This window comes from Equus caballus, chromosome X (assembly GCF_041296265.1).
Source record: "Equus caballus isolate H_3958 breed thoroughbred chromosome X, TB-T2T, whole genome shotgun sequence".
NCBI lineage: Eukaryota > Metazoa > Chordata > Mammalia > Perissodactyla > Equidae > Equus > Equus caballus.
Window position 1 is genome coordinate 16,704,016 of NC_091715.1, and position 19,125 is coordinate 16,723,140.

Genomic DNA, 19,125 nt, shown 5'->3' on the forward strand with positions numbered 1-19,125 from the left:
TCATAGCAAAGTCATAAATTTTTAAGCATGTTACTTTTTGAATACTAGAGTTTTGGTTATGTCCTAATTACTTTTTAAATTTGGATTCCTAAATTAAATTTAAGCATGATATTTTTCATAAGTATAGATGTTTTCTTTATTCTTTCTCAGAATTCTTATAAATGAGATTTTTAGATAACAGTGCTTTGTTTCATCCCTTAGCTTTGGTGACTAGGACTGTTCTTTGTATTTTAAAATGCAGATATTTACAGTGTCTTTGCAAGAAGAACATAAATACAGTATAGGAAGGAATGACTGAAATGTAATAATTTTCAAATGTATGGAAATACAAAATTGTTTTAAAGTTTAACCCATGTAAATATCTTTATAAAAATTTTAGCAAGAAACCTGTATTATTATGGTTATTTTAAAATATGTTACTGATTTTTGGGGGAATGAGGTTCCATGATATGATCAAAGATTCACCCCCATAGCCTTTGACTGTGATGTGATTGTCTTCCTCCTCCATCTCTCTCAGCAGAGGCTTTCAGACTCAATCAGTTCTATCCTTTGGAGAAATTAAAAGACACAATGAATGATGATGAAATAAAAATAAAATTGGCTTTGATTTGGTTTTATGTAGCATATACTATAGAATGTAAACCATGAAGCTCCAAAATAAACCTTTGGCCTGCAGAGACTGCAACATTACCGAATACCATATTGAAATGGAAGAAGGGAAGGAGAGCTATATGTTCAAGATGCTAAACTATTCCCACAGTTTTTTAATCAGCTTGCCACAGAAGCAGAGACATCAGTGATACAAAGGCTGCAGTTACTATAAGTGATTGGTAACAGGAGATAATGCAAGAAATAGGATATGGAACTGTATCACCTTTGGTGAAAACTATGAAGATGATTCATAAAACTTAAAGGAAAAAATTATGATTACTATTTTCTTCCTCCTCTGAGCTTCCTCATGAGCCAATCAATAAATTCTGATTTAGCCCTCAGAACTTCTTGGTTATGGAGAAAAAGACTCCAGGAAGGTGGTGTACATGCAGTACTTGTAGTACTTGAGTTGGCTTTCTCTCTTGGACTCCCTATCCACCTTTAGCAGTGGGAAATTATGTTCTCTGTGCTTTCTCTTTAATATAATACACACATTATATACATGACTATGTGAAATTCACATGAAAATATTAGGTATAAAACATGTAAATTGAAATTGTGAACAGCTCAGTATGGTCCAAGTTTTACAGTAAAATTAAGCCACATAAAAAACAAATGCCTTAAAAAAACAAGTGCTTTGATGTAGTCTTATTTCATTGGATAAGTGCCTTTTAAAGTTAAGGAGGATGTGAGATGAAGAGTGGCTCAATGAAAAAGATGTAGCCTTGTGGAGTTTTTCCCCTAATAAAAATAAAACTTTTAATTCTCATATTTCTTCTTTTTAAATGCTTGTTCCTTTTATCTTCTCCCAAGATTGTGTCTTCTCAACATGTTTGTAAAAATATCAATACTGAGGTTTTATTTAAAATAGCTACACCTTGGGACATTTCTAAATACTCTGAATTACCTATTTAAATTGTTCCATGCTGGAATTTAAGATCACTCACTTTTTTTGCATTTAGTTGCTTAACCAAGTGCATACCTTTAAGCTTATATTCCTTTATATTTGAACCATGGGTAATTCTATTTCTAGTCAGTAAATTAATGAATCTACTGTGGAAGAGCAAAATTAGGATATCTCCAAATATACTATAGTATAATATTGTAAGACTTTCTCATTAGTATTTTGTGGAAAAATAAATTTAGGTGAAGGTGAAGTTTGTAGATCGGTACTCAAGATTTAGTAGTTTTAGGATCTTTGAAAGATACTGTATATCAAAATTCATTACTTGTAAAATGTTTATAATTGTATGACATTTCCTCCACACAGCTTGTTTTACTAAAGAAAGAGGCAGTCATGGGTGTAAAATATTGCATTTCTCAAGATATTTCAGTAACTTTTTAGTAATGCAAAGGAACAGAACATTATAAAGAAATTTGGCAGAGACATGGTCATTAGTTGCAGCATGATGGGTTGTGTATTGAGTTAAGTCTCATATAGCATGACTCATATCATCAGACATTCATATAGGCATATCTCAAGTCTCTGAAATTTCCTTTATGAAGAGGTATCCTTTATATGTTACAACCTGTAGAGTAAGAGCGTGTGTATACACAGGAGCATGTGTAAATGTTAATGAATCTGTTGCTTTGTCTTGTGAAGGATAATAACTTTGAAAATATTTTTAGAAATGTCCTGTCTTCCTGCCTGTAGGTATAGAGATGCTCTCTCGTAACTCCGTATACAGCTGTGGCAAAGGTAAAGAAGGTCTGGGTTGATAGGCTTAAGTTCTTACCTTTATGCTTATTTGTAACTTAGGCTACTTGGGACCATAGAGCAGAAATTCTTTTCATATGTTGGTCAAATAATTTACCAGTTGTTGTTTGGAAATCAGATAAGCTAGGGCAAGTCCTAAAGAGGTCAGAGACAACTTCTTCCATCTATGTACCAAGAGCAAAGGAAACTTCTCATCTCTTCAGCACCACCCCCAAAGCCTCTTATGCACTAAATCTGGTCAACCCATTGTCCAAGGACCTGCCCATTTATGTTGCCCTTCACCAGCAACCCCTGGTGTCTGCTTCAGCCTGATCAAAGCAATTACAAGCCCCTTCCACAAGAAAGCAGAACCTCTGGCTTTTAACACTTGGGAAATTTTCATCCTGTTTGTGTTGTATATAAAATACATTTCAATGTACAAATTGGGGATTACATATAAAAAGTAAGTGGTATGACTTGCCATTGCTTGGAGACACTGACTTTTGCCTCCTTGGACATTCAGGAAGATAATGTTAGTGGTTCAGCATATGTGAAAAACATATCATTAGCTAATAATAAGATTTATTTTGTATAAGATGCATACGGTGGTTTTTAAAAGGTTCGTTCCAGCCCATGAGCTTAATGTGAATGAAATATTTTTTTAAAATATTGAAAAAGAAAAACTTGGACTCTTTGCAACCACTACAAAATAGTTTTCTGGAAAATCCTTCTTGACAGTGTTTATATAATGTGTATGATAAAACAAAACTTTTCTGTGACAAATAAGAAGTATATCCACTGTTATATTCCTAGTCATAATCACATCACTAAGACTTTAGGTCTGGCGTACCCAAGATATAAATACTATTTTTTTTCAAATGTTCATTTATAAGAAAGTTTACTTGGTAATTTGCAGTAAAGAATGTCTTACAGCTTTACTATCGAGTATATTACATTTAGAGAAAAATTTAATACTACATCATGGTTTTACATACAAAACTAAACTCCCTTTGGAGTTTCAAGGCACATTATTGTCTCTGAAACATTTATATTCTCGTCACCGTATCATCTTGTTAGTTAAGTTATTAACAAATACTGATTGTCTACCATTTTATAAGGCACCTTATTGATTGCAGATATATCCAGACAAATGAGACTCAGTTTTTCTTCTCAAAAAAAACCCCTCAAAATTCAGTTTTATGAGGATAGGTGGAGAAGAGGGGAGTGAGTAAAAATATATAACTATAATAGGCAGTGCATGGAAAATGCCACGAGAAAGTGTGCCATGATATTCACATGAGGAAAATAAGATTGTAGCTGTAATAGGCTTTATGATGGATGTTGTATTTAGTATGAGTCATTATGGATAGGTAAGATTGTATAGGTGGGAGAAAAATTACAAGCTGAAGGAAGAGTGTATTTGCAAAGACATGGCCGAGGAGAAAAGCACAGTGTTTGAGAACATATACTTACTCCATCACTTCTTCCACCCATGCTGAACTACTGAAAGTTGCTCAAACTAGTGATGCTTTGTCTCACAGCTTTCTTGGCTTCCTCAACTTTCACATCCCCTTCACCTGTCCAACTCATAAGAAATTCAGCTTAAACTAATAGGAAGCCTTCTCTGAACCCTCAAGAATGGGTTAGATGACCCTTTTGGGGGCTCCCGTTGCACCTCTATTCACCCTATTGAAGTACTTCTCGTTATTGTAAATGTTTATTCACCTGCTCATCTCTCCTCCTCATGCTCTTTAATGAGGCACAGACTGCTTCATTCACCACTGTATCCATGCCACATGAAAGGCACATGGTAAATACTGATTTTCTAAGTTGTAATATCTAGTCTTAAAAACAAATACCTAAAATATTCTAGATAGAGGTGAATCACTGCCTTTAAGAACCTTGTCGTCTAGTACAGTGGTTCTCAAACTGTGGTTCCCAGACTAGTAGCATCAGCATCACTTGGGAACTTGGGGGGAAAATGCAAATTCTAGGGCACCACCTCAGACCTGCTAGATCAAAAATAGGGTTAAAACACAGCGATCTGTTTTAACGAGGCTTCCAGGTGATTGTAACATGATAAAGTTTGGGAGCCACAATAAAAGAGAAACAATAGGAGGCAGCTATGGCCATATTGATGAAGGTCCTATTTAAGGAATTGATTCTTTGGTTGAGCCTTTGGAGAACTTTTCAAAGGTTTTGATGGGAAGAACATTTACCCTGTAGCAATACTTTGAAGCTGCAAAAGACTAGAAGCAGAAAGGCCAGTTAGGACTCTTAAGTCTAGCAATCAGGTACCCAAGCCAGAACTAAGGCAGTAAGAAGAGGCATTAGTTGCTAGGATCTATTCTTTAGGACATGGATTAAAAAGGGGGAAGAACAGTCAGGTGACTCCATACTGCATAACTTGAGAGGATAACGGGGAACTTTTTGTTGTTGCTGTTGAATGAGAGCGGGGAGGTAATGAGTTTGATTTTTAAAGTGTTGCATTCATTTGAACTACCAATGGGATATTTAGGGGAGGATGGTTGCTCTCATAGTACCTTGTGCTTTAGAAGCAGACTTGAATGTGAATTCTGGCTTTGCCACTTACTGTATTTGTAATCTTGGCCAAGAAAACTTAATCTCTTTTTGCTTCTGTTTCTTCACATAGAAAATGGGTTTAATAGTTTACCTCATAGGACTATTGTAAGAATGAAAATATATGTAAAAGGAATGTAATATAGTTTGGAAGAACCTAGCATAGTGAATTACTAGTGCTTGATAATTCAGTAGCTATTAGTATGGATGAGGATGAACTAAGTATTGTAAATATGTCACTAGAGTTCTTGGTAGGAAGCAGGGATGGTTAGAAAGATTTGAGAGTGATGTGCAGAAAATTATTAGTGAAGCTCTGGGAAGAGAAGAGGTTATTATAAGAAGACAGCTTGAAATGTTAGAAACGGGTCTGACACTTAGCCTAAAGGAGACACCTACATTTATTGGTTGTCAGGAGGAAGAAAAGGTGGAAGACAAGTAATCCAAGATGTATCAGGACCACATTCCTTTATTCAAGCTAATCTGTTGTCATATGATCTATTTGCATTTTCCTACCCATTCTGTGTATTAAAGTTGTAATGTATTGTGACTTTGGAAATCTAATCATTTAGCCTGTACAAGAATATTTAAACATCTCTTGGTATTGAGTTCACTATTTCACAAGTCAGCCAATTCTTTTTTGGATGTCTTTGATTGTTAGAGTGTTTTTCTTTGTATGTATCCTTAACCCATTATCTCTTAAAATTTTTTACCTTATTTAATTCCTTCCCATATTAGTGGATTAAACTCTTACATTAGTGGCCAGTAGGATCCCCTCTTCCTTCTTTCAAAACTCCCTGTATCTCCTAGTATATAGACTTTTATTGCAGCCAATGTAAAGAATATTTTGCTATCATTCTTCATACTATTATATCCTCACCTGGTTTCTAATTCAGGTCTGTCACACTTAATATTTTAAAACTCTAGCAAGAAACTTAAATGATAAAATGGAAAACTAATCTTGAAAAATGATGAACCTGCCTTAATATATTTTACCTGTTTTGACATGTGTGTACCATTGCATTTAGTTCATAGCACGGGGGCTTCCAAATTTCCTGAAGTTGTAACACACATACTTAACCTCATTTTATCATAGCGTCTACTTGTTTCCCCCTATAATCTGTCAACCATGAGTATCTCAATAAACAGAAATAAATTAATTTCAAGAATCCACTACACTGCATTATATGGCTGAAGATACGTTAGGGTATCTTAGAACCAGAGCTGGGAATCATTTTTCCTGGAGCTCTAGGATCATGTCGTAATTGCCCTTGAATAGAATATAGTAGAACCCAATAAATAGGGACAACTTTTAAGAAGTATATGTTGTAGAGAAGACAGAAACTAATGAAGAAATGATCCAAATTAGGGAGTTTGAGAAAGGACTCAGTAAAAAAGGACTATTTGAATGAGAAGCATAATGTCTAGTTGCTATTTATGTGTATACAAGTACTGGGATGGGACTAATATAGCTAAAATCTACCTATGTTATTGAGAAAAATGTTACGAATAGGCTGTGAATTACTCAGCCAGCTTTGTTCCCATTCAATGATTTCTACATGAACCTGACTTAAGTGAGGTATCTGCTGAAATCATTCGTTGAATCAAAAATCAACAGATAATGTAGTTCTTGACTTATTGAGCACAGCTGAGTAATAAATTTGTTTTTCTTTTGCTAATCATCTAACAGTGTAATGCACAGAGCAGATATGATTTCCCCATCACTACCTTTTACTGTTTTAAATAGAGTTGTCTTTCTGGTTCTGTACTTTATGTAGAAATTTTCCATCCATAACAAACAGTCCTAATTAGGAAATTCATAAACTTCATGATTTTCTAACTGGAATTTCACTATTCACGGACTAGGTCCATTTATTTTGTTGATATTGTTTATAAGAATAATTTAGGCTTCTTGCCAAAAGTTCGAGAAATAAAAGTATAAAGAAGAAAATATATATTGTAGTCTTCACTCCCCTTTAATGTAACCACTGTGAATGGTGTTGTATATCTTCCTATATTTTATATATTTATGAATTTTTTTACGAAAGTGGATTGAATTGCATTTGCTATTTTGAAACTTATTACCACACAACAATTTTTGTATCCTTTACTAATGGATATTTACATAATGTACAATTTTTGATTAGTTTAAACAGTACTACGTCATACATGTTACACATTTATCTCTATACTTTTATCCAGTCAATTCGTTATGGTAGTGGAAGTAGAATTTGAGAGCCAAAGAAATATAGATCTTGATGCATATTTGTTTACTTTTGTTTAAAATATTGTTAATGTTAAGTCAGTGAGTGGGAAGGCTGATTAAAAAGTAGTAAAATTATATAATTTTCTTCCATTAAATAGCATTCAGCTATAAAATTAAAATCCAACCAAATTAATACTTTCTCATCAAAAAACAATTGCATTTTCTCATGGAAAAACAATTTTATTTTTTGAAATTGTGTGTTCGAAAAGAGCATAGAGGAAGTGTGAAAGAATAGGATGAATCAAATTGCACTGAACATTACACAGGAAAACATCATCTAGCCTTAAAATGTTTCAACTAGCCACAATGATCACATCATGGAATAAAATGTAAAGAAATTGGTGGATAGAAATCAATGTGTAATTCATTTTCAAGGATAGATGTGCTGAAAGAAAGATAGGGCTGTCATTAACTTCTTTAGCATAGTTAGCAACTATTTGAATAAATAAAATTAATAGTAAAATGTAGTTATGGTTAATAAGTTTTCATAAACTCTGTATAAACAGTACATTTTCTCCCTCCAAACCTGGAATTCAAAAATCTGCTTGCATATTTTTTTGGCAAGCAAAATGAACACTTGGATTTGAACTCATTTTGCTTTGACTCTTGACTTAAAGAAATGGCTTTAGGGACACTACTTAGCTATCAGAGGAATCAGAATCAATGTAATGTACCTTTGAGCACTTAATAGTCCCCACTTAAATATAACGGGAGACATTTGACCAGTTGCATTATTGTACTTGATCCACACTAAGGTGATTTTTTTTTTTTAGCTGGCAGCCTCTTATTCGAGTTAGGCAGGTGTCATAATGATCATTTTGGTTCATACCTGGGACCTCTAAGGTTTTAAGCATTATAATGTCTTGCTGCTTTTTTGTCCTCTTTCTCTTCACCATCACTCAGTTCAGCTATAGTAGAGGTTATAATTTAAATGAATGCTCACTCATTATATAAACCAAAGTCTCCCATTATCCTACAGTGGCTGCAGTCCAGCATAACTCTTCATCCTAGTCTTTGGGAATCTGTGCTTCTTTTGGTGGAAGTGCTCATTCTTTCCAGCTTGAGCATTATCTTCCAGGCAAAGACATGATGAATAACAAAGGCATCCATTCCCTTTCACTTGGGTGCCTAGGAAGAAACTAGATTGCTGTTGAGACCATTTGCTAAATCCTGCTTGCAATCCAAGATGAATTTTGACCCAATGTATTTATATAACAGATCTTGGAAAATTCTAATCCATTAGAATTGGGATAAAAGGTTCTTCTCTCTTTTCAATATAAAATGTATTTTTTTAAACCTTGGAGTAATAGATATTTTTAACGTGTTTCTTTAAAGCATAGTTCTAGGATTTCAGTTGCCTGATAACTACATAGCTAGTCCATCTTAAAAGCAAAATAAGAAAAATTATTCTATGTTTAAAATTTTAAAAGGATGAGAGAAGTAGTTTAACATGGATAACAGTTGAACCAAGTTTCAGGACATTTATCAAGTACTTTGGTTTAATTATACAATATGTTTTGAGGTGATATTCAAATAAAATGGCTTCATTAAATTTAGCACATTATATTTTAAATTTATAGGGTCATTTGGAACACATTTCCAGTAGCTGCTGCATTGGAGTAGTATTACCTTGTCATTTTTCGTTCTATCTTTATAGCATGGTAAAAGGTTTATTTTATTGATGCTGTCTTCTGTGCATCAGAATGTTGCCTTGGTGTGTCCATACCAGCTATTGGTAGTATAATGTCAGTCTAATTTAGAGACACTTGTACCACATATCTCTAAAAGATGGTGATGAGAAAGCACGTAGTGTAGTTTGTAAGCTCAGGACATTGCCAAATCCTTGTTTTCAGGCATGCGGATTTTTAAAATGTGTTTGTGAACAGAGCTTGGATCTAGACCTTGCACAGCATTGATAATGACATAATTTCTTTAAGTTCTAAATTACTCCATTGGTAGGATACCGCTTTAGTCTCTGCTTTGACGTGGTAAATGTCCATTATGTTATCTCATGATGATATGGACTCTAATGCAATAATATGGTTAATCAAAGATAAAATTTCTTTCTTGAGTATATATCTCCTGAAAATTGATAGGATGATACACCAATGATGTGATTTTCTTTCTTTCTTTTTTTTTTTAACTAATCTTATTAAAGGGGGAGAACATTAAATCTTTGAATACTGTACCTCAATTTTATTGTAATGATTTTGCTGGTTACCAGGTGGGGTGGCAGTTGAAAAATTTGGTGAATGCACTACGAGAGGACCCGAGTGGTGTTATCTTAACTTTGAAAAAGCGACCTCAGAGCATGCTTACCTCAGCACCAGCTTTACTGAAAAATATGAGATGGAAGCCCCTTGCTCTGCAGGTAATGAAGCTTAATCATAAGTCATACACCATCATTTTAGCCATAGATTATCTCAGTAATGCTTCTTTATTGTGCCTCATCTCAGCAGCATATGGATTAATCTTGTATGCTTTTGAAAATTTGTTTGTGAAATGATCTCTTCACAGCTTATCCTAATAGGCTTAATTGTGATGAAATCTGAAAGTTACTATAACTAAAATCCAAATGATAAAGAACTCTGCCTTATTTTCTAAACATTTAAAGCATAATTCCAAAAAACCACAAGCTATTTCAAGCCAAAATACGGACAGAAATGAAAATGAGAGGTTTATTTTGTGATATAATCTTCTATTTGAAAGTTATACTTGCATACACTTCTTGCAGAAACTAGATGATAGTTTATAGAATTCTTTTAAATCAGATCATAAGATAGTAATAGTTATTTATAAACAGCAGGTTAAGGAAGTTTTAGATAATAATTAAAATGTCCTTACTACATTTCTCCAGACTGATCATTTGTCTCTGTTCTACTCTGTAGGGTAGCAAAAATAGGGAAATTGTTGCATTAGAATTTCTGCATTTTTCTTCATCGTGAAACATCACTCTAAAAGATTACTCTGGCTGTTGATAAATTACGTTCATTAAGAAGCACAGTTATCTAGGAGGTTATAAAAATATGATTCTGATTGATGAAAGATAAGGAAGTGATATGTTTTCTTCCATTTCAGTCAGGATATAATCTATAAACACATAGAAGAAATTTTTGTCCTTCACAAAACCTGCATTTTTAAAATAGGACACTATTACCTTTCTTAGAAGTCTAATTTTTAAAATTTTAAATTACCCATTGACACAGAACATTGTCCATTGTTCAGATTAAAAAGAAAAGCAATATATGAAAATACCATTGTTAGCACTATGTAAATTGTTAATAAATTTTATATTAATATGTTATACCGTTCTTAGATTTTTTTTCCATAAAACCCTAAATACTCCATTACACATTGAAGGGTCTTATAGATTATAATGATTTCTCCTTGTTTAAACTTTACTACTTATTGGCCTCAAAGTTGCATTATACTGAAATAACATAAAAACATATAAAGTGTTCTAACATTAAGGTCTTTAAATTTTTAATGTGAATCTGTTTTTCAAATGAATATACGTAAAACTATATTACTATGTTCAAATACATTTGACTTGCAGTATGTTTATTATCAAAGATTGTTGGTGATCATTAAAGTTCAGGGTTCAGTATTTGCTTCATTAAGTCGTAGGTTAGCCGATCAGACTTTCCCATCACATCATTTTATTTTCTTGCTGCATTATAAGTTGCTTTGTTGTTCCACTCTGTAGTTTCCTATTGACACGCCATCCCCAAACATCCTTCTTCAAATTGGAGAGGTGGGAACTCAAGAGGAGGCCCACACTTTCAGTCATTAGGTTTTCTTGTCTATATATGTATAGTTAAATTTAACAACTTCTCTCTAGTCCCTTCTATTTCATGTTGAACACCAAAAGAAACTAGTTTCTTGTTGATTCATAAACTCTAAGGGAATATCTCTAAAAACTAAATTGATAATTTGGTCCCTTTTTAGATTCTTTTCCACAAGCACAAACTAGAGAATTAAGGTAATGACAGTATCCAGTTAAGAACCGCTTTTATATAAAATGCTGAAATAATTGAAAGAGCAACATTTCTTCTTTGCTACACATACATTTGGTGTATCTGTTCAAAGCCAGAGAATAAAGACTTTAATTTTTAAAATTATCTCACATCATTCTTTAGTTATAATATAATTATAGTAGATTTTTAGGGCACCATTTCTAGGTGCATTCGTAAATGCCAAGAAATGTGCCTCGTCGGATCATTAATTATATTTATTCCTCATTGTGTATTCAGTTACTCTGAGTATATTTGTTAATTTACCTTTTCAGAATGCTGAAATCAGAAAAAAGAAAATCAGCATTACATAAGTGCTCATTTTTTGTGTTATTTCAACTGAATTTAGTTCACCTAAAATGTATTGTCCAAGCTCGACCCCTTATAGATAAACAGTACTATTGAGGGGGAAAAACCTGCTTTCACCTTCTTCAAAAATTGTTTCAATGGTTGACTTTTTACCCAGTAGGAGGAAGAGTATTAGTTTTCATTAAATACTTCCTAGTGGTGGTAGAACAAGGAGTAAGGGCAGTGGATGAGTGCTGTAACATACCACACCACCACCACCAAATCTCCCTGGGGTCTATTTTGCAGACCTGAAATTGTACCCTTACAGTGTTCTTCCTTGATCTTAAAGCTTTGGCCTGTGCTAAAATGCAGAGACACCAGAAGCCTAATGGAAACTGGTCAGAAATTTTATAGAACGTATATTTTGATACAGCCAAAGATGAACAAAACCTGAGGGTACTAGGGTCTGGAGATTGAAGGTAGACTGCCTCAAGAGGGGGTAAAGTCAACAAAATAGTGGAATGAGATCTTGCAGGGAGTTTTGGATTCCTTTGTGACTTTGCCTGAGGCCACATGTTTTTCATAGTGGCTAGGAAAGGACCTCAGATGTGAAGCACTAAGTGCTTAATGTAGCAACAATCCTCTGTGCAGAACACAAGTACCATTCTTATTGTATTCTTCCTTCTGGTATGTGTACAAATACTTTGGAGCTAAAATGCCCATTAACTCACCTAAATATAAATCTTCAGTGTTCAAATCTGAAGAATTGGACATTAGATTATTCTTTTTTCATAAGGTATACCAGTAGTCTACTAAGAATTATTTAAAATAGAGGTCACTAAAAGAAACAGAGTGGCATTTATTTAACTCAATGAGTCTATTTCATCTTTTTCTTCCTCTATACCAGGCTTAATTTACCTAGTAGTATTTTCAGATAAAATATGGCAAAGTTTGGGTAGTATGGAGGTAGGCACTAATACATGCATCTTAAAAGAAGAGCAACTTTATTCTAACGTAAGGAATAATTATTTTTTAAACTAATAAGTAATTAATTTATACCTACACAAATAAAACAAAGCCTAAGATAGAAGATTGTTAAGGAATACCACATTTTAATTGAAGTAGAAGTTTTCTTTCTAAAATATTTTAAAAGAATCGTAACTTCTCTTATTAACGGCAATGATGAATTTTGATTTGGATTTTCTTTTGAAAATCGTTCATGGAATTATAGCCAAATAAACAAAAGCATACAATTCAATTTCATGCTCACAGAGCAATTTCATTAGTACATTTCATGAAATTTGGCACCTCTTCTGTTAAATTCCTGGTTTCTTAAACACTTTGCAATAGAACTGAAAGACTTTAGCCAAATGCTATAAGCAGATTTAATCTGGATTTGAATTCTGTTGTCATCTGCACCCATTTATAAATAGTAGAGGTGTTTTACCTGAGATAGAATTTTTATTCTAAGAAAGCAAACCAGAGATTCCCTGCTTTCTGAGAGCTGTTTTTAAAAACATGTCCTTAGTAGTACCCTCTACTAATGTCCTGGATTTTGGTAAGCATGGTGATTACTTATGGTCAAGTTCTTCCAATTCAATGAAAAAAATCTCAGAGAACTATGGATAAACCTCAAGGTATATTTTTTGATGTTTGTGGCTTTAAATTAGTGTGCGTAGGTCACAAGCATGCATGGGTGATGTCATTTCTTCTTACAAGAGATGTATGGGAGAAGTAGCTGGACACCGACAAGAATGTTGATTGAAAACATCACTGGGAATCAACAGTTTAACATTTAACATTCAACATTTAAGAGCCCAGCTTTTTTTGGTGAGAATGCATCTCAGAAATGGTCACTAAAATCAGTGCTGGAATTCAACATACTGATATAGTTTTCATTAAGCACATTTTTATATAAAATATCATCAAGCTGTATCATTAGAATTATGTTCCTAAATTGTATTCTGATCTATTAATCTCTTATATCGATGTGATGGTTTCCTGTGTGGTTTTGTGCTTTTCATTTTAAATTTTATTGCTTAGCATTACCTTGATGTCATTTTTACAAGATGTTTAAATCACTTTGAACAGAAAAAGAAATGGAAAGCATATAGTCATAACAGTCGATTTTTGTCTCAACTGGCATAACAACTGAAGAACACTAATTGATTATGTTACATTTCAATATGTAGAGATAAGAATAGTTGAAGTCATTCTGTAAAAATAAAAAAATATAAGCAATAATAAAATTTATTTCAATATCCAGGTTATGGATGACTGAAAAAAAATTAGTAATAGTTTATGTTTCTGAGAGTTTTGTTTTAAAAGCATGTTTTGAAGAAGATAGCTAATATTAAGTATGACACTAGAGAAGAAAATAAGTTTTAACAAAAAATGTAATTGTCCTGAGTGGGAGGCAGAAAACAGTTATGTTTTACATGCTCAAATTAGTAAATGGCTACAAGCAGTTGTCACATCAAATTTTTATTTACCAATATTTAAGCAAATTAATTAAAGGATCTAAATCGCATTTGCATTTTTCAGCCAAATTCTTTCAAAATGTTAACACTGACTACAAATAATCACCTAAAATGCAAAAATTATTTTTTAGTTTCTTTAGATTCCATTCTTTCTTTAGTTAATATCCTAAAAATGTTTACTGTAAATTGAAAAAATTGCAAGTCCAGTTTTATGATTGCAGTATTAACTGCCAATAAGACTGGACAGCACAAGAATAAATATACTAGTGGTAGTCTTAGTGCAATGTGCAAAACTTGACGATTCAATGGAAAAAGCCATTTTGTAGTGTGACTCTAACGTCTCTCTAAAGTCTGTATTGCATGTTTTTAACTACATACATATTTTTATGCACATATATCTGTATTTTTTTAACGTATACAGATGTGGTTTCTTGATAAAATCCATGGTTGGAAAAAATGTTTTCTTGGTAGTCTGATAGGAAAGGGAAGATATACATGCTTATAAAAGAAGACTCAAACTTTTTGTATTTATAAATTTGGATTCTAGAAAAAGCTGTGAAGAAACAGAGAAGTGGAAGAATTTTGAATACATGTGTTTCCCTTGCTTAGGCTCTTTTCAAATAATTTACTACTTAAGAAAAGCTTACCCAGGAAAAAGTATGCCCAGTAATTTTCCAAATTAAATCTAGCATTCTTTATATGGTTGAGAAACTTAGAAGGTTTTATGCCAAGTCTTCCCTCCCAAAATCCAGAATACGTTTTCTCTGGAGCATTTATTTAGATGATTAAGAAGAGAATTGCTTACATAAAACAATATTTTGGTACTTGTGTTGGGAATTATAATAAAAATGTGTTTGAACTGAATAAGGACTTGTGTGAATGTTCTGTGCTAGAATAATGGGATTTTGTGATTCGAGTCTGTGCTTATTCCCAAGAGTGAATAAAATAAATGACCAGGTTTTATACTTGATGTAATCAGTCATATTTCAATGGGTATTTTCCTCCTGGAAGGCAAAGCAAGCTCTTTGTGATCTTTGCACTAGCGAATTTTAGAGATAACTACATAATGTCTAATACACTGCTTTAATCTTTACCATTGGGGTTGTCTTCATGTCATTGGTTTCATTCAAGACTTTCTATAACTCTGTGAAAGCTGGGTCACTTAGCAGACAGAGGAACAAGTAAATTAAGATATGCTTGCCAAGGGTTGTTAAAACGTAAGATGTTTCAAGTAAAATCTCAACGTCGAATGTAGTTTCTTAAGTATAGAAGTTCTTTTCTCGTAGTCTTTAAGACCATTTGGGTTTCATAGGTATATTGATACCTTCGAGATGTGCTCACTTACCTTAGAGATGTTAGAATTGGGGGCACAAGGAAAAGACCTGACCCATCAGAGGATTTAAAGTGAGATTTTGGTGATCCCTTACAACAGCTGAAAATTTTATTTTACAATAATCACGATCTTCCAATGATGTTTAAACTGGATGAGTAGGATGTTATTACTAAAGTCATCACTCATGATTCAGAGGAAGATTTGTGCCATACCATATTGTGGGATACAATTTGAAAATATATATATAGTTCAAACTGACTATGAAAAATGTACGTATACTTTAGTAGATTTCTGAGTCGTGTTGACAGTATAGTAAGTTATCATTAATTGACCTAAGGTTATAAATGTATATTTGAAGAGATGAATATGATCGTTTTATTTAGGATTTGGATATTTTAAGAGATGGCCTGCCAGTGTTCCCAGAAATCTATCATAGACTTGTTTGAGAAGAGTAACAATATATGTGCAAATGCGTCTTCCCTGTTGGAGCCTCACTGAATATGTGGAAGGAGAGCTTTATGTCAGCAGGATCATTTGGATATGAAAACTAAATCTTATGACAAGGTCCCTCCAGGAAATAAACCCCTTGGGTAGAATCCACAATGGGTCCATGTCATACTTGGTTGCATACCGTAGTGGATCACGTTATACTGAAGCTTCATGCTTACTTGAATAACAAGATGCAGTCTTAAAATACCCTTGTATTTTATCCATAAGTGATGATCATTCTTAATTCTCTTCCAGATAGATTTTACCAATTTAAGAGAAAGAAGCAAAATGGTAAAAAAAAAAAAAAACTGCCCTTTATTTCTGCTGTTTTTCTTAAATTGGAAATCGCTTATAGTACAATGGTAACTGCCTTTCTTATACTATGTTATGAACAAATGATTGCAAGTAAATGTTGCCAAGGTAGGAGAAGCTATCCTTCTGCATTATTATACTCACATATTTAGATATTTTTTCTGAAACTAAGGAATATACCAATTAAAATTTGAATTGAATGCTGAGAGATCTTTTTTGATTTGAGGGAAGCTGTATTTGTGATGTCATGTATTTTCACACACTTAAATGGTTATTGGTAATAGTTGTAATTTTAATGCCACTGTTACAACTAGGAATTTCTCACTGATAATTTCAGCTAATAACATCATTTATTCTGTGCTTAATTTAGTCAAATTTTGCCTTTCTAATGTTCTCTAATGCCTTTTTCATTCTTTTAGTCATTTAATTTTGTTGTCTCTCAATCCTTGTCCACAGTTAGGAAAAATTTTGAGATTATAATTCTGAATTATCACAAAAATTCCTTTTGTGTTAAATAGCTATTTCCATTTTCCCATGAAGCTTCTACTTTACCATACTCTGTTTTTCCATTGCTTAATGTCTGTTTTTTTAAATGAGATTCTCAAGAAGAATGTTTACTTTTTAGTTTGGATTAGCTTGACAAAAATGGTAGAATTAGTAGAAAAAATATACTGAATGTATTTAATATTTACCTTGTGTTTTACTTGGCACAAGACATACTGATTAGCCAGATGATATCTGCATGGTAAGCCAGTTGAAATATTTTTTATGATTTAGCAGTTAATAAAATAGCTAGCCAATTGAGTTAAACAACAGGATTGACTATTTTCTTTTTTCTCTGGAAGAACAAGTTGTTTTTTTAACCAGTTCAGTTAATTGAACAAGTTGGCACGATCAAACCTGTTATCTGTTTAAACATATTTGAGTCTTTTTCCTCTACGTGTTTGCTAGTTTAGCTAGTCACATTAACTGATGACATTATTAGCAACTCCCTGCTGAAAACAGAAACCTAGAGGAAATAGCAATTTGAAGGAAGTTGACAAGGGTAATATTTAAATTTCCTGGAAGCGGAAAGGCACAAGTATCCTAAGTAAACAATGCTGGAAATAGTCCAGGCAGAATAAAATATTCTGTGGGTCCTTATCTTGTACTTCAGGGATATTTAAAATATACTTGTAATCATTGCTCCTACTTGTTTTTTCCTTTCTTCCTTCCTCTTTGTTTGGGGAAGGCAGGGATAGGTACTAAGCAGGAAGAATTAGCTTTAGTTATATACATGGTAAAATGAAAGGAGAGAAATCTTCAATATAGAGATAGTGACCTGAAAGAGAAGAAACATTTGTTATTTTTTAAAATGCTTATGTATTTTTAGAACTATTTTTGTCAACTTGTAATATTAGGATATTTTAAAAGAGAGATACTAGAACATTTAAAAAGCATACTGAATGTAAGTTTTTCTCTAACAGTGCATCTGTTAGTAAGTTTTGGAAAGTAATGTACTGTAGTGAATGTTTTTACATTTCTATAATGATGAACTTTTGATCAGATTTGTTGTTTAATGTCATCGGTATTTAATACCAAGATGTCCTGACAGAGAGGAAAACAATTTTAAACAGTCACATCACAGTGGCTATGTATATATATATATATATATTCGAAATACTTGATCTAAAGAGCCTATCATTCAAAGATCTGTTGTAGACATTTAATATATCCTTAGAAAGAATACAATTCTTCATTTCCTCAGGTTTCATGGTGTTCATCTGTACAGGTGACTTCTGATTACCTATATAATCTCAGGATTTCCCCTTGCCAAAACTTTTTGTTTCTAAAAGACACACATAGCTTAACTGGACACTTTTCCAAAATCAGCATAGTTAAACATAATACTCTTGACTGCATATTTTCATAATATCTCAAAATTCCTCAACTTGTAAAGTTTGTGACTTCTTTTTTTACATCATATAAGAGAGAATATTGTAGAGTCCCAAAATAAATTATCAACTCTTTTTTGTTTCTCTCTCTTCCTTTAATTTCTGTTTCACGTAGATTAAAACTTAACCATCATTTTGACAGGATGTGTGATTTCAAGCTATTAAGGTGAGCTGTGTAACAAGCAAGGTCAAAAACCGTGAACTGAATCATAAACTATGTAGCCTACCCCAGTGACCTACATTGTACATTGTATTTATGCTTGGCTTTTCGAACAAATTTTGTTGATCTGTACAAAAATATTGTCACAATATAAAATAGTTGTAATATGCCATTTTTTGAGTGTCCAGCAATACGTGTTACAGTAATAGAACTGTGGGTCTATATAGATGTCCTAAAAGTGTTTTCATACTGGTTGAAATAGCAACATCTTGTCATGTGAAGATACAGTTCATTTTGTGATCATTATTTTTGTGTTTGCGATTGCACTAAAATTCTTATTTTTAATGTTTTATATGTAGCTAAATCAGTAAGATCTGTAAGATAAACGTGAAGATTTGTGAATTTTAGTTTCACGTTAGGATAATTTCTTGAACCACAAGATCATTTCTTTCAAATGCTGTGAACCTGAGAATCAGGAATGCTCTTAAGTTAACACATCCTGATGTATTGCTTATTTCAGTATATATACTATCTTAACTTAGAAAAAACTTATTTAATGCTTAAATACAGGTATGAAAATGAGATCTATAGATATGCAACTAAAGATGATTTTAAGCAATGATAAATGTGTGTGCCTGTGAAAGCTGAAATGATTGTGTCACACTAATCACCATACTTTTGAAGATGTACCATAAAATGATTTTGAGAAGACAGTTCTGTTTATGTTTATGAAAAAAGTACATTTTCTTAGAAAATGCTCTCTCGTATTGGCCTTTCACACTCCATTTTTGTAACCTTTCCCAAGATTCTATGACATTCTACTAACTTGGGAGTATGGTGTATCTTTTTTGGGGGAAAAATCTGAAATATCTTTCTTGTATGTCAATCAAGATGTGAGTGGGCTAATTCTTTTGAAAGTTACTCTT

At 32.8% G+C, this 19,125-nt stretch overlaps 1 protein-coding gene across 10 annotated transcripts in view; it reads left to right on the forward strand.

Annotated features, from left to right (window-relative positions):
* CNKSR2 (connector enhancer of kinase suppressor of Ras 2) overlaps positions 1–19,125 on the forward strand; it is a 256,308-nt gene that overhangs the window by 126,072 nt on the left and 111,111 nt on the right. For 5 of the 10 annotated variants that reach the window (XM_005614035.4, XM_005614036.4, XM_070257232.1 and 2 more), the window contains exon 9: positions 9,415–9,561. The exons of the other annotated variants lie outside the window; for them this stretch is intronic. In XM_005614035.4, the coding sequence (XP_005614092.2) occupies positions 9,415–9,561 (147 nt within the window). The remainder of the gene's footprint in view (positions 1–9,414; positions 9,562–19,125) is intronic. 10 annotated transcript variants of the gene reach the window in all.